General features: G+C 44.1%; 1 protein-coding gene across 3 annotated transcripts in view; it reads left to right on the top strand.

The window, feature by feature from the left end:
* The window catches only part of PLRG1 (pleiotropic regulator 1), a 115,954-nt gene that overhangs the window by 32,449 nt on the left and 65,622 nt on the right, over nt 1–17,883 (top strand). Inside the window, exon 1 of one of the 3 annotated variants that reach the window (XM_075860330.1) lies at nt 10,261–10,365. The exons of the other annotated variants lie outside the window; for them this stretch is intronic. Coding sequence (XP_075716445.1) covers nt 10,336–10,365 — 30 coding nt within the window. The 5' untranslated portion in view covers nt 10,261–10,335. Of the gene's footprint in view, nt 1–10,260; nt 10,366–17,883 lie in introns of those variants that run through there. 3 annotated transcript variants of the gene reach the window in all.

The raw sequence follows: 17,883 nt of genomic DNA on the forward strand, positions 1-17,883 counted from the left end.
TGGCCTTAGGAAAAGGAGTAAGTGAGGTTAGCGAATAGAAAGGAGGTAGAGACGCAAGCGCAGAGGGACAATTTAGAACTTAATAAGTATGTGGTATAGCAAGTCAAGACAAAATGGCGCATGCGCAGAAGTACATATTAGGACTTAGCAAAAGATCAAATCAAGGGACTTTAGTCCCAATCAGTAGATTATGGGAAAATAGTCTCCCACAGGGTAACAGACAGAGCGCAAGCGCAGCAGCGCGGTATGTGCACTCTGAGAAAAAGAGGAGAAAGAATAAGTGAAATGAAGCAATGAAAAAGGGGGGGGGGGGGTTTAAGCGCAGGCGCAGGTACAGATAGTCTGAACTCTGTGTATACATAGCACAGTAAGTCTACAGTGACGCCTGCACAGTTATACCATTTTGTAACTTAGACATAGTAAATGATGATATTAATGAACTGTAGAGAATGGCATATCTCATCGGATGGCCATCATAAAGACGCATGCGCGAAAAAAAAAAAAAAAAAAAACACGCAACATGTGCACCTAAAAGAAGAGGAAAAGAAAGAGGAAAAGGTCTCTCTCTACACACAAACCTAAAACAATGGCCCTCCATCACGGTACCACAAATATGAAATAGACGCATCAGTATGGTAAGTATTCAATAGCAGATCAACATCAACAGAGGTCCATACCAAAAGGTGTCTGGTCCATTCATAAATAGTGGGAAAATAATTATTATCCCCTATATTAATAAATATATATATGTCACCATAATTGTGTAGTAATTGTCATAAAGGTGGGTATAATTGACATATATAAAGCCCTCACACTGAAAGTGTGGGGTCAAGAAGGTAATCACCAAAATATAACAATACTTTGGGATAGGTACGGCAAGGTAGCACACTACAAGGTATAGAGTAAGGGACACAGAGGCTATAATATATCCACTATATTTTATACTGATGCAAGAGTTAATCAGATGAGCTCACAGGAAGGCACTAAAAGTAAAGCCCTCATTCAGACCCATGGGAGACATGGTATTCAGACAGTAGATCCACCGCGCCTCCTCCTGTAGGAGTCTACGGTCAAGATTACCTGCTCTGGGGCCCATTTTGATCTGGGTAACTCCCCAGAATTTGAGTAGCCCTGAGTCGCCCCCATGAAACCCGTGGATGTGTCTAGAGAGGGTAGTGTCTTCTTTATGTTTGATGGTACTAAGATGTCTAGATATACGTCTTCTCAATTCCTGCACCGTTTTTCCCACGTACAGCTTGGGGCATGGGCATCTGGCAATGTAGATGACCCCTTTGCTCTGACAGTTAAGAAACTGTTTTATGGAATATGTTTTGCCATCAGTGGGATTAATGAAATCTTTAACAGTTGGCATGAGGGGACAGAAAGAACACCTACCGCAGGGATGAAACCCTTTTACTGACGATGTAAGCCATGTAGATGGAGTACTAGTGGAGGTAGAATGATGACTATGTACCAAAAGGTCACGTAAATTCTTCCCCCTGCGGTAGGTGATGCTAGGATTGACAGAAACAGCACCCTTCAGGTCAGGGTCAGCAGTAAGTATATCCCAATGCCTCTGTAAGATTTGGGAAACTTGAGGGGAGCATGCATCAAAGGTGCCAATGCAACGAATGGCACTAGATGATCCAGTCTTGGTAGCTATAGTTCCCCATTTATTGGACAAAAGGTCAGTTCTCTGGGATGCCCTCGCCCTTGCGTAGGCCCTATGCAGCCATTTCTTAGGGTATCCTCGTGCTCTAAACTTATGATACAAGTTGTCACATTCCACTTGAAAAGATGTTTCAGTAGAGCAGTTACGTTTCGCTCTTAAATACTGGCCTATGGGTATCCCTTTCTTAAGGGCTGGGGGATGGTAACTTTCCCAGTGGAGATAGTTATTTGTGGCTGTAGCCTTTCGAAATATGTCAGTTTGGACACCGCCACCAGGATCCAAAGAGATCTTGAGATCAAGAAAGTTAATGGCATGGTCATGTATCTCGTAGATGAACCTCATGCCAATATGATTGGTATTGAGTATAGACATGAAGTCAGTGAAGGTGTTGACATCCCCATCCCAGAGGATGAGGATGTCATCTATATATCTACCCCAGAAGGAGATATGTGAGGTGAAAAAAATTAAATCATCGGAAAAAAACATAGTGTCTTCCCACCACCCTAAGAAAAGGTTCGCATAAGTGGGTGCACAGGTAGTGCCCATGGCCGTGCCCTTAATCTGATGATAATATGTTTTATCAAAAGTGAAAAAATTGTGTGTGAGTAAATAACGTAAGAGTGATAGCACAACATTTTTATGTTGTTGGAATTGAGTACCTTTGGTGCTCAAATAATATTTAACGGCGGTGAGTCCCAGGTCGTGCTGGATGTTAGAATAGAGTGACTCCACGTCTATACTCGCTATCATAGTAGTGGAAGTGACATTGATCTCGTGGATCTTGGTGACGGTGTCCTTAGTGTCCTTAAGATATGAAGATAGAGAGGAAACGAAAGGTGACAATATTTCGTTCACATAAAGACTGATTCCCTGGGTCAGGTTGTCATTGCCTGATACAATGGGTCTCCCAGGGAGGGGAAGAATTGCTTTATGGACTTTTGGTAATGCGTAAAAGGTTGCCAAGGTAGGGGTGGAGTTGTAAAGACATTTAAATTCATCAGTGGTGATGAGATTGTCATTCCTAGTAGTATTAAGGAGATTATACAATTCAAGTAGGTAGCTGGCCGTGGGGTTGCCCTCCAGGATGGCATAGGTGGTAGTGTCATCCAATAACTTATGGACCATACTGACGTAGTCAGCACGGTCCATCACCACTATATTGCCCCCTTTGTCAGAGGGCTTCAGGACCAAGTTGTCATTTTTGCACAGATCATTTAGTGCCAATCTCTCATTGTCACTAAGATTGCCAAAGGTCTTAGATCTACCACCCTTCAGCTTTTTGAGATCATTACAGACCATTCTCACAAAAGTGTCAATGTGACTATACTGAGAGAAGGGGGGGGGGTAAGTTTTGACTTAGGACGTAGTGTTGAGAGTGGCCCCACAACATCAGTAACTCCAAATTCACTCTCATAAATAAGGCCTTCCAGATCCCTCAGGGTATTAGACTCTACACGGTCTTGTCGAGTAATATCTGAAATACTGCCCTTGAAATATTTGTGTAGGGCCAGTTTCCTTGCGAATAAATTAATATCCTTTACCCATATAAATTCATCAAAACATGGTGTAGGAGCATAGGAGAGGCCCTTCTTCAGTAGAGTTAACTGATGGGGGTTAAGATGACAGGAGGATAGATTAAATATCTGCATCTCTTCATCCTTTGATAAATATGTGCTTGATGTTAGGATTTGGTCCCCCAGTTTAGGCTGGGTTGGCCTAAAAAAGGAAAAGTGGCTAGGGGGCCAGCAGCAGGATTGGCCATATTTTCCCCTGTGTTCTGACTTATATTTGAACGAGACTGTATATGACTGATCGGTGTATTCAGGGTGTTTGGCATAGATGATACAGAGGATACAGAGGGCATAGATAAAAAGCTGGAAGTAGTAGACGGACATCCTAACACACGGTTAGGGTAATTTGTAGTTGTTTGTTTGGATGTAGTAGGTGTTCGTTTAGATAAACTAGGTCTATTATTCCTAATTTTCCGTTTTGTGCCCAGCCTTAAGTTATCAATGTGTCTTGGTTCCTCCGTGCCAGAAGTATCCGATTCCGAAAAGTCTGTATACACCGTCGTGCGTTTAGAGACAGGATAAGAATTTGTTTTATACGTATAGACCTGTCCCAGGTCAAAGTCCCTACGGTCACGGATATATTTCCGGTGTTTGCGTTCCTTGATTTCTCCCTGTAGTTTTTCAATATTTTTTTGCAGTTTGATTTCAGAGGTGCTAAATTCAGGAAAGGAATGAAACACCTGTATATCTACAATTTCTTTCTCAAGTTGAACGCTAATCTTACTGTAATTCTGTCTCTCAAAGTCCAGCAGATACTGGAGCATCCGTGTAGAACTATCAGTAAGGAGTTCTTCCCAGCCCTTAGTAAAGGCAGTGTTATCCCTATATGAGTTGGGTGTAATATTGATTCTTAGACCCCTATATACTATTTTCTGTTGTATATAGGTCTCTAAACTGGCCACTTCCCAACAAGATCGTACGTATTTTTGATATGTTTTCTGAAGGTCCCTAAACGCTGTCTGTACGTCAAATTGGTGCAACGCAATATTCTCAACGGAAAAAACAATCGCAGCATCAGCAGATAATGTCTCTATATTAGGTCTCTTAGATCGAAAACCCTGCCATATCGAAACAGCAATGCGTAAGTAAATCAGTAGGTTGTTCCAATTAGGAACGGGGTCATAGAACGGGTAATTAACCCAGCATTATAGAACACAGAGAAATAAAGGGAAGACCCCAGGTAGTTGGCAGGCACACTATTAAATTACAAGAAAGAAAGGATCGCCCTCAGGCGACAGGCCAAATTTCCCAAATACCCAAAAATAGGTTAAAATAAATCTTTATTGGCTACTTGTAGCAGGACAAACCACACACACAGATTTAAAATTCTCACTACCAGAGGACCGGATGACAATGATTTGCCTGCAGGTACAGGCGTAAGTACTACCAATAAGGTACGTATCAGCAGGTTCAGTAAGTTAGATTTTGATAATAATCAACTAGATGGATAGTATAGTAGATCCGGTCAATGATAGGAATTAAAATGAGTTTGAAAGCCCCCCCGACATGTTTCGCTACTAAGTAGCGTCATCAGGGGTACACGGGGCTAATGGCGACGCGGCGAGATGGAAGCTCCTGATATGTACCGGTGAATTGACGTGTAGTGGGGGTGTGTCGCGGAAAAACAACCAATCACGTCATAGGAAACAAATCATAGTGTGGAGAGGGAGGATCGACGAATGGGAGTAAGATTGACAAATAACACACAGGCTGGGGCGCAGGCGCAGAAGAACAATACCGAACTTAGTCTCTACATGTCAAGCCAAGTTTACGAGCGCTCATTGGCGCATGCGCAGATCTAATATATAGTAACTTAGACGGAGGATGGCAAATACCCATCAGATTACCAGCAGGAACGGCGCAATCCAGCGTTGTAACACTGCTATCATGGCTCCTTTTGAGTTGTGGACTGGGGAATGCGCTAGGGCGCACATCATTGGGAAAAGACTACGTGGTAAGCACGTTTTACCCTTTACACGCCATGACCCTCCTTCGCCTCTGACAGCTTCGGCCTCCTGCCACAATTTCAGTTCAGGGGCCGGCGCTTGGGTCTGGAAAGCGCACAGCAATTCCTCCGTGACCGGGCCCACTTGGACTACCAACACCGGGAGGGTTGCAGCTGCTTTTGCTGCTTGGTTAGCCCGTGCATTTCCTTCCACTTCAGGGGTGTCTTGTGTGCGTTTAATTATATCAACTGCTGACACCCATGATTCCACACACCCACTGTCGGGTTCAAGATCTCTGAACCCCATGTCGGGAGTTTATAAGGAGGTTCCCTGGTCAGCTGTATCAGACCTTGAAAGACCACTCCCCTTTGTCTGACTGTGTCAAACCTTTCTATATCCAAACAATCAGGATATAGTGATATACCGTCCCCAGGCCTACAGCACTCAAAAGGAATTGGTATATCCTCACCCCCTGTTGAAATCTGACTATATCAGATTCAATTATATCCTTACAATTAGGACACAATGATATATTTCCCCCAGGCCTATAGCACTCGAAAGTTATATATCTTTTACTATCTTAATACACTATACTAGGTGTGCAGTGGGGTATCCGTTAAGTTGATCCTTTTTAACGATCTTAACCATAACTACATAATGAAGATTACATACAGTAAAACACAAAAAACAATAGTCGTTCGTATTTCAATCAATATCTGTTCCTGTCATTTCAAGTTACATATGTCTATAGAGTCTGAGCTCCATTGTAGACCTTACATTCAAACATTCATACAAACACAGGTAGAGACATTTGTTCGGGATGGAAATGTAAGAGACACTGACTGACCTGAGACACGATCGGGAGTGGAGTGGCTGAGGCAATTTTTAAGTAACTAACAGTGTTACAAGGGCAATACCAAAGATAAGTAAGGGGTTAATAGTATAAATAGAGATGAAAAGGAGGGAGATGGGGCCATCCACCCATAGGAACACATATTATAAATAAGTACACTGATGACATTTTCATCATATTCATCCGCATTTCGGTAAGGGTCCAATTACAAGTTTCATATTCAAGTAAAAAAAAAGAGAGGGGGGCTGTCAGAGAATTGGTGCGTCAAATACCTGTATAGTGAAATAAAAGACACAAATGTTAAAAATAAATTAAAAACATATGGTGGTAGGGAGTTCGATGTGGCACGAGAGAACAGTCTTAGAATCGCTTGGATAGGTAAAAGCATTCCGGAGTTATTACCACATAAAGTGACACATGTCAGATTTGAAAAATGAGGCTGTCAGGAAGGTCAAAAGTGGCCAAAGAGGGAAGGGGTTAAATAAGGAAAGCTTGAGGAGGCAGTGTGATGCTCTGGGCAATGTTCTGCTGGGAAACCTTGGGTCCTAGCATTCATGTGGATGTTACTTTGACACGTACCACCTCCCTAAACATTGTTGTAGCCTAAATATACCCCTTCATTGCAACGGTATCCTCTAATGGCAGTGGCCCCTTTCAGCGGGATAATGTGCCCCGACACACTGCAAGTATTGTTCAGGAATGGTTTAAAGAACATGACAAAGTGCTTAAGGTGATGACTTGGCCTCCAAATTTCCCAGGTCCCAAGCTGATCAAACATCTGTAGGATGTTCTGGAGAAACAAGTGCAAACCATGGAGAACTATCTCAGGATTTACAGGATCTGCTGCTAACATCTTTGTGCCAGATATCACATGCCACTCTTGTGGAGTCCATGCCTCGATGGGCCAGAACTGTTTTGGCGGCATGAGGGAGATCTACACTATTAGGCCGGTGGTTTTAATGTTATGGCTGAACGGTGTACATTGGATTATGGATTATAAATTATGGGGCACAAAATATGTTGTTTTTTTTTTTTAAGAGGTCGTCCCAATAAGCCAACCCCTGTTTATATGCCTATTTAGGACACATGCACTTCATAAAGGTCCCCTGGTAGGGATCCCTCACTATGAGCCACACCGTGGAAGCCCCAGCTCTGCCATGTGTTACATAGACAGCCAATCCTGTGAATGGCCGTCATGTAATACTACATTTCCTCTGCAGTAGAAATGTATGGCTGGTAGAGGTTTCAGAAGTTGGACCTAGCTTCATTTTCAGAATGGTTTGTCATGATGAGACAATGCTTTTAAGGCTGGGTTCACACGAGCATGTTACGTCCGTAATGGACGGACCGTATTTTGGCCGCAAGTCCCGGACCGAACACACTGCAGGGAGCCGGGCTCCTAGCATCATAGTTATGTACGACGCTAGGAGTCCCTGCCTCTCCGTGGAACTACTGTCCCGTACTGAAAACATGATTATAGTACGGGACAGCCGTCCCGCAGCGAGGCAGGGACTCCTAGCGTCGTACATAACTATGATGCTAGGAGCCCGGCTCCCTGCAGTGTGTTCGGTCCGGGACTTGCAGCCGAAATACGTTCCGTCCATTACGGACGTAACATGCTCGTGTGAACCCAGCCTTATAAGAGTGGAATAGATAAATGACTTCCATATTTTATTATCAGTTTAAGGTAATAAGAAAGAAAACTGCTAATACTATGCATGTACTGTTTCTAATCTTGCATAGAAAGGTCACTGCAAGCACAAGGCATTGTTAGCATGATGATTATGAATGTTGGTATTTGTCTCCCCCTAGTGTTAATATGTACATTTGCAGGAGAAAAATTTTGTAATCCAAGTAACATTGGGATACATTTGACAATGTGCGGCATCAGTAAAACAGAAGCGGGTCCTGTAGCTGTTTCAAATAACAGATATTTTTAAAGCTGCTAAGACACCTAAGACCAAGGTCAGATCAAAGTTTCTGGGGGCAAAATGTGCAGCAGAATCTGGATTTTGCAGCTGATTTCAGGCCTTTTTCAGTAAAATAGCCTTTTAGTTACAGGAATACCAACCATAAAGTGCACTTATTTGACATTGATATTCTTGAGGCTGATCTAGGAATACCGCTGTCCTGGGCGGCCGGCTGCGTGTCCCGGTTTCAACTGCATCTGCGTCCTCTGAAACTGAAGACTCAGATACAGTTGCATTCCATGGTGGAGCAGGGAGCTGTCAGGTCCCTGCTCCACCATTCACACTATGATCATTTTTGTGAGTCAAACACAGTACAAACCAGAGGACACCTGCAGAAGGATCTCCTCCATTCTTCGTGGGAACGGGGCTAGGTGAGTATTTTATTATTTTTAAGAGGCACTATGGGGGCATTATACTGTGTGAGGAGGCACTATGGGGGCATTATACTGTGTGACGAGGCACTATGGGGGCATTATACTGTGTGATGAGGCACTATGGGGGATTACACTGTGCGGGGAGGCACTATGGATGCATTATACTGTGTGGATGCACTATGGGGGCATTCGACGGTGTGGGGAGGCACTATGGGGGCATTATACTGTGTGTGTGGGGGCACTATGGGGGCATTACACTCTGGGGGCATTACACTGTGTGTAGGGGGCACTATAGTGCCATTATACTGTGTGGGGGCACTATGGGGGTATTATACTGTGTGGTGAGGCACTATGGGGGCATTATACTATGTGAGAAGGCTCTATGGGGCATTATAGTGATGGGCACTATGGGGAATTATACTGTAGGGAGGCGCTATGAAGGCATTATGCTGTTTAAGGCCTTATTCACATGAACGTGTGCGTTTTGCGCGCGCAAAAAAACGCACCGTTTTTTGTGCGTTGCAGTTGCGGGTGTCATCAGTATGTGGTGCGTGGCAGCGTGATTTTCGCGCATATGGCATCGTTATGACACTCTGTTTTTATGTTTAGAAACAGAAAAGAAGGAGGTGCTTTTATTTTTACCTTCATTTATTTAACAACTGTAGCGCGAATCACGCGCGGCACACTGAAGTGCTTCCTTGTGCGGTGACTTCAATGAGTGCGTGATGCGCGAAAAACGGCCAAGTATAGGACATGTCATGAGTTTTACGCAGCTGACATATGCTGCATGAAAATCACGGACTGTTTGAACGGCCCCATTGAGTTACATAGGTCCATGCGACGTGCGTGATTTTCACGCACGTGAACTGCGCTCGTGTGAATAAGGCCTAAGGAGGCACTATGGGGCATTATTCTGTGTGGGGGGCACCATGGGGGCATTATACTGTGTGGAGCACTATAGGGCCATTATACTGTGTGGGGGCACTATGGGGGCATTATACTGTGTGGAGCACTATAGGGCCATTATACTGTGTGGAGCACTATAGGGCCATTATACTGTGTGGAGCACTATGGGGGCATTATACTGTGTGGAGCACTATAGGGTCATTATACTGTGTGGAGCACTATAGGGCCATTATACTGTGTGGGGTCACTATGGGGGCATTATACTGTGTGGAGCACTATGGGGGCATTATACTGTGTGGGGGCACTATGGGGGCATTATACTGTGTGGAGCACTATGGGGGCATTATACTGTGTGGGGGCACTATGGGGGCATTATACTGTGTAGGGGGCACTACTAGGGCATGATTCTGTGTGGGGGCCCTCTGGGGGCATGATTTTTTGTGGGGGCACTAAGTGTGTATGAACAGGGATTGAGCGAGGTTAGAGGCGTGAAATAGCGTTAAAAAAATATTGCTGAGGTGCGCTTAACTGCCGGTGTATCCGCAGCAAAATCCACAAGGAAATTCACATGTAACACATGCAGATTTCATCGAGAATTTTGGTGCGGATTTGTAGACTGGTTTACCAGTGTAATATTAATGCAATGTGTGAACTACATTGCTAGGTACACAGCCCTATTCCCTGTTGATCCTTTAATGTGCTCTTATTTGTTGCGAGTATTAAAATTAAGAACAAATTAGCACACAAAATGATAAAGCAATGGTGTAGAGGGCTGCTTGACTGTTAATATCATAATAAGAAACTAAAGATAAAGGTACAATTCTGCTCCAAGGTTATCAGTGCTGCTGAATCGCGCTGTAACATAATTGTAAACAGTCCTCCCAGCCGCCTGGTGGCGCTATAGAGGTGCAAGAAGATGAACGCTGAAGCCTCTAACTCTTTGCTCCTTGTCGCTTTCCGCTTCTGAAACGTCACATCCGGTCAGGTTTGTGTCGGTAGAGCGGTGCTTTTCCCCATTCGAGCGCTTGTGGCTATCAGGCGGGATGTCTCAGCGGGAATGGGGCCTCTCGGCGGTAAGGCTCATGGGCATACATAATGAATGTCTGTGTGCGGGGGGTGTAGTCACTGCATATGACTGGTTACGTGGGATGCTGGTCATATAATATGTGTTGCCATGATGTAATGTCAGGCTCGTGCCCTATCATATGTATCTGTCGGTGAATGTAATTGCTCGGCATGTAACGCGTGGCACACTAATAATAAGTCTACCAGTGTCAGCAGAGTGCTGGTGTGTTATTGTCTCACGTGTGTGTAGTTGGGACCATGGATCAGGACTTCTGCCCATACCCACGTGCACATTGTTTACATCTGTATGTTGTATGGCACTGATGGCTTATGCCAGGAGTCGGGTAACAAGTAAACGATTGCTGCTGCTTGATTTCCTATTGATGACTATGGAAGTTCTTATCCATTTGCCTCCCAGAGTGATCGTCTGCTGTCGGGAAATAACCGGCTGGCGTGTTTTTTGATATGCCTAATTTTCTGTTCCCTCAGGAGATAAGCGCTATCTGTGTCCAGCAGCAGCTTCTCCTATATCCTTATTAATATAAACATGCAAGCTCGACCGGTCCTACTATGCGTGTTTATGGACGCAGGTCTATAGTATTTTCATCCCCGCCATAAACGAAAAAGCAGACTGTCGTGTCACACGACTAGGATGGCTCTTTTAGTGTGGGATTATCTTGGGAAGACCACCCCTCTCCATAGGTCCTATTGGGGCCTATGGTCATCATACATGGGGGTTCCCGAGAGCCACTCTGAAAGACTCGTTCTGGTGGGCTGAAACAATCCTTGTATTATCCGAATGGCCACCGAGTAATGCTACATTTCCTGTCTGGCTGCAGCCCCCCGCTGGCAAAATCAGCTGTTTTCCTGGAGCGGGACCCGGGGCCATAAGCGGATCACCCCAGAGGAGATGACGCAACCTCACAGGGAGATGCGCTGCCGAGAACGATATTTAAAGAGGCTCTGTCACCAGATTTTTCAACCCCTATCTGCTATTGCAGCAGATAGGCGCTGCAATGTAGATTACAGTAACGTTTTTATTTTTAAAAAACGAGCATTTTTGGCCAAGTTATGACCATTTTTGTATTTATGCAAATGAGGCTTGCAAAAGTCCAACTGGGCATGTATTATGTGCATACATCGGGGCGTGTTTACTTCTTTTACTAGCTGGGCGTTGTGTATAGAAGTATCATCCACTTCTCTTCAGAACGCCCAGCTTCTGGCAGTGCAGACACAGCGTGTTCTCGAGAGATCACGCTGTGACGTCACTCACAGGTCCTGCATCGTGTCGGACGAGCGAGGACACCTCGGCGCCAGAGGCTACAGATGATTCTGCAGCAGCATCGGCGTTTGCAGGTAAGTCGATGTAGCTACTTATCTGCAAATGCTGATGCTGCTGCAGAATCAACTGTAGCCTTTGGTGCCGATGTGGCCGACACGATGCAGGACCTGGGGCAGGAAGTGAGTGACGTCACAGCGTGATCTCTCGAGAACACGCTGTGTCTGCACTGCCAGAAGCTGGGCGTTCTGAAGAGAAGTGGATGATACTTCTCGTCAGAACGCCCAGCTAGTAAAAGTATTAAAAACGCCCCGATGTACGCACATAATACACGCCCAGTTGGACTTTTACTTTAAACACGCCCACTTGGACTTTTGCAAGCCTCATTTGCATAAATACAAAAATGGTCATAACTTGGCCAAAAATGCTCGTTTTTTAAAAATAAAAACGTTACTGTAATCTACATTGCAGCGCCTATCTGCTGCAATAGCAGATAGGGGTTGCAAAATCTGGTGACAGAGCCTCTTTAACTTTTTTAAAACTATACGATCAGCAGTTGATTGAGTGTTTGCTCGTTCATCTGATCGCTGCTTTGTTTACACAGGACAATTATCGTCAGCGAGTGTTCTATGAACGTTCGTCTGCCCGATAATCGTCCAGTGTAAAACCCCCTTTATGTGCATGTCCTGCTGTACATGTTGTTTACCTTGTACCATTGTTTGCATCATTGCGCAGAGATTGTGAGCACCACTGGGGACAGGTACTGATGATAATCTAAGGCTTTGTTCACATATCTGTTCGGGCTCTATTATGACGGAACGTCTGAGGTTTCCAGCAGAATAGAGCCCTGACTGACACAAATGGAAACCATAGGTTTCCGTTTCTATCACCATTGATTTTAGTCGTGACGAGGAAAGCTTTGGCACCGGATCCGTCACCATTGAAATGAATGGTAATGGAAACCTATGGTTTCCATTTGTGTCAGTCAGGACTCTATTCTGATGGAAACCTCAGACGGAATGTCAGAATAGAGCCCGAACGGATGTGTGAACGAAGCCTAACTTCCTTAACACGCTCACAATTAGAGTCCTATTACACGGCCCGATATGGGCCGATCAACGAGGCAGCTGTTTGATCGATGCTCGGTGATCGGCGCTTGTTTGCTCCTTTCACAAGTAGCGATCCTTGGATAGGTATGGGGACGAGTGATGGTTACCACGTTTCCATCATTTCTGTAGCACATGGAGATGTGCTGCCGACAATGATGATATTTAGTGTGGCATAAGTGATACGATCAGCCGATGAATGAGCGTTGCCCTGTTTATACATATGAACGCTTGTTTGCCCGATAATTGGCCCATGCAAAAGGCCCTTTACACAAAATCATTAGACACATGGCAACAAGTGTCTCCAGACCTGTCATAGAAAGAAATGTATGACAATGTCACCCATAGTTCTGTTCTGCTTCTATAAGGTACTTGGCTTCTATGTAGAATTTCATTATGTATCTGTGATATATAAGGCTGGACAAATGTAAGAAGCCAGGTAGCCAGTGCATCTTCACAAATTGCCATTTGTGCCAAACTGTTAGTTGTTTTCCACAAATGTCTATGGAGGTTTTTTTCCGAGGCTATAAAGGGTGTCATGAAGACAACTCCTCTTTGTATAGAACCTGTCTGGGTGATCAGCTGATCTCTACGGGTACGGCTTTATCTAAGCCTCGTCTGGCATTGGATGCCAGCCGTTCAATCCTTTACATGGATGGACCTCTCCATTGTGGCTAATAGAGGATGACGCGATTATGCCCTTATATTGAATATGGGCAGTTGTTGTTTTCACGAGACAACTCTTAAAGGCATGGTGTCGCCCCAAAAACATGTTTTTTTTTAAAAATTTAAACATTTAGTGTGTGGGTGATTAAACATTGTTCAAATTTTTTTTATTTTTTTCGTGAGTCAGGAAATATTATAAATTTTTTCAAATTTATAATACTACCCATTTTTGGTCACTAGATGGAGCTGTTTGGAGCTAGTTCCCAAAATTGCAGCATTGCAACATTGGGTTAAAAGCTATCGCTCTAGTGAGCTCTCAGCATCCCCCCCTCCTTTATCCTGGCTAGTGCCGGGATAAACGAGGGGTTTGAAAGGTTTAACCTCCTACACTGTGTGTCGCAATTTTTTGAGGTAACCCACAGTGTAGTAGGTTTACATGCAGTAGTAAACGTACACAAACACTAACATACATTGAAATCGCTTACCTGCTCCTGCCGCCGCGGCCCGTCCGCTCCCTTTGCTGCCGCTGTTCCATGTGCACTTGTCCGGAAGCCGCGACCGGAAGTAGTAATATTACTGTCCAGCCGCGACTTCCGGTCCACAGGAAAATGGCGCCGGACGGCGCCAATTTCGAATAGGACTGTGTGGGAGCGGCGCATGCGCAGTTCCCACACAGACGCCGTACACGGCAGTCAATGGGACGGGAGCCGTTCGCAGTCCCTATGGGACTGTGGCTGCCGTATTCCATGTCTGTGTGTGTCGTTAATCGACACACACAGAAATGGAACAAAAAATGGCAGCCCCCATAGGGAAGAAAAAGTGTGAAAATAAGAAACAGTAAAACACAAACACACAAATGTAAATAAACGTTTATATTAAGGCACTAACATCTTTAACATATAAACAAATTATTTGTGATGACACTGTTCCTTTAAAGAAATCTCCCAGAATAGTCTAACTGGTGAACAAAGTCTACAGTATTTTGTCAGTCTTTGATAACACGTGTATCTTACTTTGTGTTCCAGTATCCTGATACCTTCACACCATCCTCCTCCTGTGTACAGTATGCAATATCTATGGGCCTCACACATTCAAACGGGATTTATCAAAATTATTAAAATAAAGGTGGAGGAGTCGTTCATAACCATTAACTGGTTCCTGACCGCTTGCTGTATATTTACGGCCAGCGGTCAGGGTCCTTAAAACCCGAGCCATAGACTTTTTACGGCTCGGGTTTTAACTTGCTGCCCGCGCGATCGGGCAGCTGAATGTCGGGTCTCCGGCTGTCAGTGACTGCCGGGGACCCTGAGGAGAGGATAGAAGCAGCTTTCACTGCTTCTGTCTTTTCCGATGTCTTTTTACACAGCGTTCAATGAACGCTGTGTACAGGAATAGAGACAGCAGCAGCGGCGCTGTCTCTATTCCTCCCGGTGATCATGTGACAGGTCACATGATCGCCAGGTGCCGTTAGTGGCAGGCTGCTGCTGGGTCTTACAAGACCCAGCACAGCCCTATTAGTGACAATCGTCACTATGAGAGGGCTGATTTCCCCTGTAACTGAGGCTGCTGTGCAGCTCCAGTTACAGTGGAAAAGATGGTGTAAAAGAAAGAAAAAAAAATATATAAAGTTCCCCAAAGGTGGTCTTTGACAGACCATAGTAATAAAAAATAATAAAGTAAAGTGCAAAAAAAAAATGTAAATAATAAATACACATAAAATACCCACCCCAAAAAAACGTTCCCCCCGCCAATCATTGTTGTAACGCTAGCGCTGACCCAATTACCCTAATATAGACATGTAATATATTAAAATTTACGGTAGACAATGGCGATCATAAATAAAAGGTCTATTTTAGGGTAAAACTATGTTATTACCATAAAAAAAATAGCTGAAACGTAAAAAAGCTTATTTTTTACTATTATTTTCAAACTTTATGAATAAAAATTCTAAAATAGCAAAAAAGGATGCGTATAAAAAATGAAACCTGCATTGTCTACGGAAAAAACGTCGCAAAAATCACGTCGTTAGCCCAACAAATAAAAACGTTATAGCCATTTAACTAACACGGGCTAAACGGTGTCTGGTCCTGAAGGCGCAAAATAGCCCCGTCCTGAACTAGATAAAGTGGTTTTCGAGTTATTACGAGAAAAAAGTGTGTCTGGGGTGGTCGGGATGCATTAAAAAAAAAAGCGCCATTAATTACTTCAGATTCCTGGTGTTCCAGTGCTGCTGCTCTGGTACTTCCCGCCATTGTTTATTGACAGAGCTGCAGCGATGATGTGCCCGTATACCCACGTGATCTCGGCAGCCAATCACTGGCCTCAGCGATCCTGTGACGTATGCCCACTGAGATATATATATATATATATATATATATATATATATATATATATATGCTAATATGATCGCAGCACTCCAAAGGTTGGTTTCAAATAAAGATGTGGTTTATTATTCCTTGTCCAATAACAAGCTAGGTTTCAGTCCTCTCACGGGACCTTTCTCAAGCTCGGCCATATATATATATATATATATATATATATATATATATATATCTCTATCGGCAGAAAAGACAGCAGCGCTCCAACACAATCAAAGGGATGTGAAAAGGTGGGGCCTACAATACTTCTGAACCTGTTTTCAGCTAACCCTTCTCAGAGAAGAGCTACAGTTATTCCAATACGGCTGAAGCGGCACTGCGCTCGACTGAGCGCTACTGCCCCTTTGTTACAGTGATCGGTTGGGGTCTCAGCACCCGGACCCCCACCGATCAAAACTTCTTACATGTCAAAAATGTTGTTTTTTTTGTTAAACCGTTAGTATATACATGATTAGACATTGTGCTAATTTTTTTAATTTTTTTCAACTGGTCAGGAAATATTATAAATTAGATTCTAATTTATAACATTTCCCTGTGCTGGTCACTAGAGGCAGCAATTCCCAAAATTGCAGCATTGGCATGTGGTAAAGCAACCTCATTGCTTTATGCTGCAAAATTGGAGTAGACACACTCGCTCTAGTGTCCTCACACAATCCCCCCTCCCTTATCCTGGCTAGTGCCAGTAGAAAGGAGGGGATTGAATGTTCAAACCTCCTACACTGTGTGCCGCCATTTTATGAGCGAATGCACAGTGTAGGAGGATTACATACAGTGGTAATCACACAGTAAAACACGAACATACACAGACATGACTTACCTGCCGCCGCTCCCTCCTGTCCGTCCGCTCTCTTCTGAACAAATGACCGGAAGTAGTCATCTTACTGTCCGGCAGGGCTTCCGGTCCACAAGAAAATGGCGCCGGATGTTGCTCGGCCGAAGACCTTTCATTTGGACTGTGTGGGAGTGGCGCATGCGCCGTTCCCGCACAGACGGCGTACACCATAGTGAATGGAACGGCATTCTCTATGGGGATGTATGTGCCGTATTCCATCTCTGTATGTGTCGTTAATCGACACATACAGAGATTTAAAAAAAAATGGCAGCCCCCATAGTGAAGTAAAAGTTAGAAAAAAAAAGTAAAACACAAATAAATAAAATTTATTTTAATAAAAAAACTATAAGCAAATTGATATAAAAATTATTTTTTTCGCGACACCCGTCCGTTAATGGCTATGCACACCTTTAAAAACTATTTTTTTTTTTTTTTTAAATAAAACAGTATCCGTTTGTTTGGTGCAACTTTCTAATTACTTTTTATTAAAAATAATTGAACGTTTTTCAGATACAGCTGCTTTGTATCCTGTAAGATAGAGCAGCTGTATCTAGCGCTGAAACCTGTATCCGTCAGCTCAGCGGGACTGAGTGGTTCAGTGACGGCGGGTCCTGTGTGTCTCTGACATACATGATCGAGTTATTGCCGATGTCACCTAAGTTCATAACTTAGATGTGATCGATAACAAGTGGATCCTGCGTGTCAAAAAGTATTTAGAAAGTTGCACCAAACACACGAAGGCCTTATTCACACGGACGTGTCCGTTTTGCGCTCGCAAAAAAAAGTGGCGTTTTGCGCGTGCATAAGGTCTGTGTGTCATCAGCATATGGTGTGATTTTCGCGCAGCCGGCATCATGATGACACTCTGGTTTTCTGTTTTTATTCATTCATTCATTTTACTACTGTTGCGCGAATCACGCACGGCACCCGGAAGTGCTTTGGTGTGCCAAGCGCGATTTGCACGCACCCATTGACTTCAATGGGTGCGTGCAGCGCGAAACACGGCCAAATATAGGACATATCGTGCGTTTCACGCAGCGGACATACGCTGGGCGAAATTCACTGACTGTCTGAACGGCCCTATTCAGTAACATAGGTCCGCGCAACAATCACGTGTGTAGCACGGACGTATTATACATTCGTGTGAGTAAGCCCTAAGGGCGGGTTCACACATAGCGGAATTTCACTTAAATTCCGCTGCGGACACTCCGCAGCGTTAATCCGCAGCGGAGCCGTTTCTCCATTGACTTTCACTTTAATTTAGC

The sequence above is a fragment of the Rhinoderma darwinii genome, chromosome 1, assembly GCF_050947455.1.
Source record: "Rhinoderma darwinii isolate aRhiDar2 chromosome 1, aRhiDar2.hap1, whole genome shotgun sequence".
NCBI lineage: Eukaryota > Metazoa > Chordata > Amphibia > Anura > Rhinodermatidae > Rhinoderma > Rhinoderma darwinii.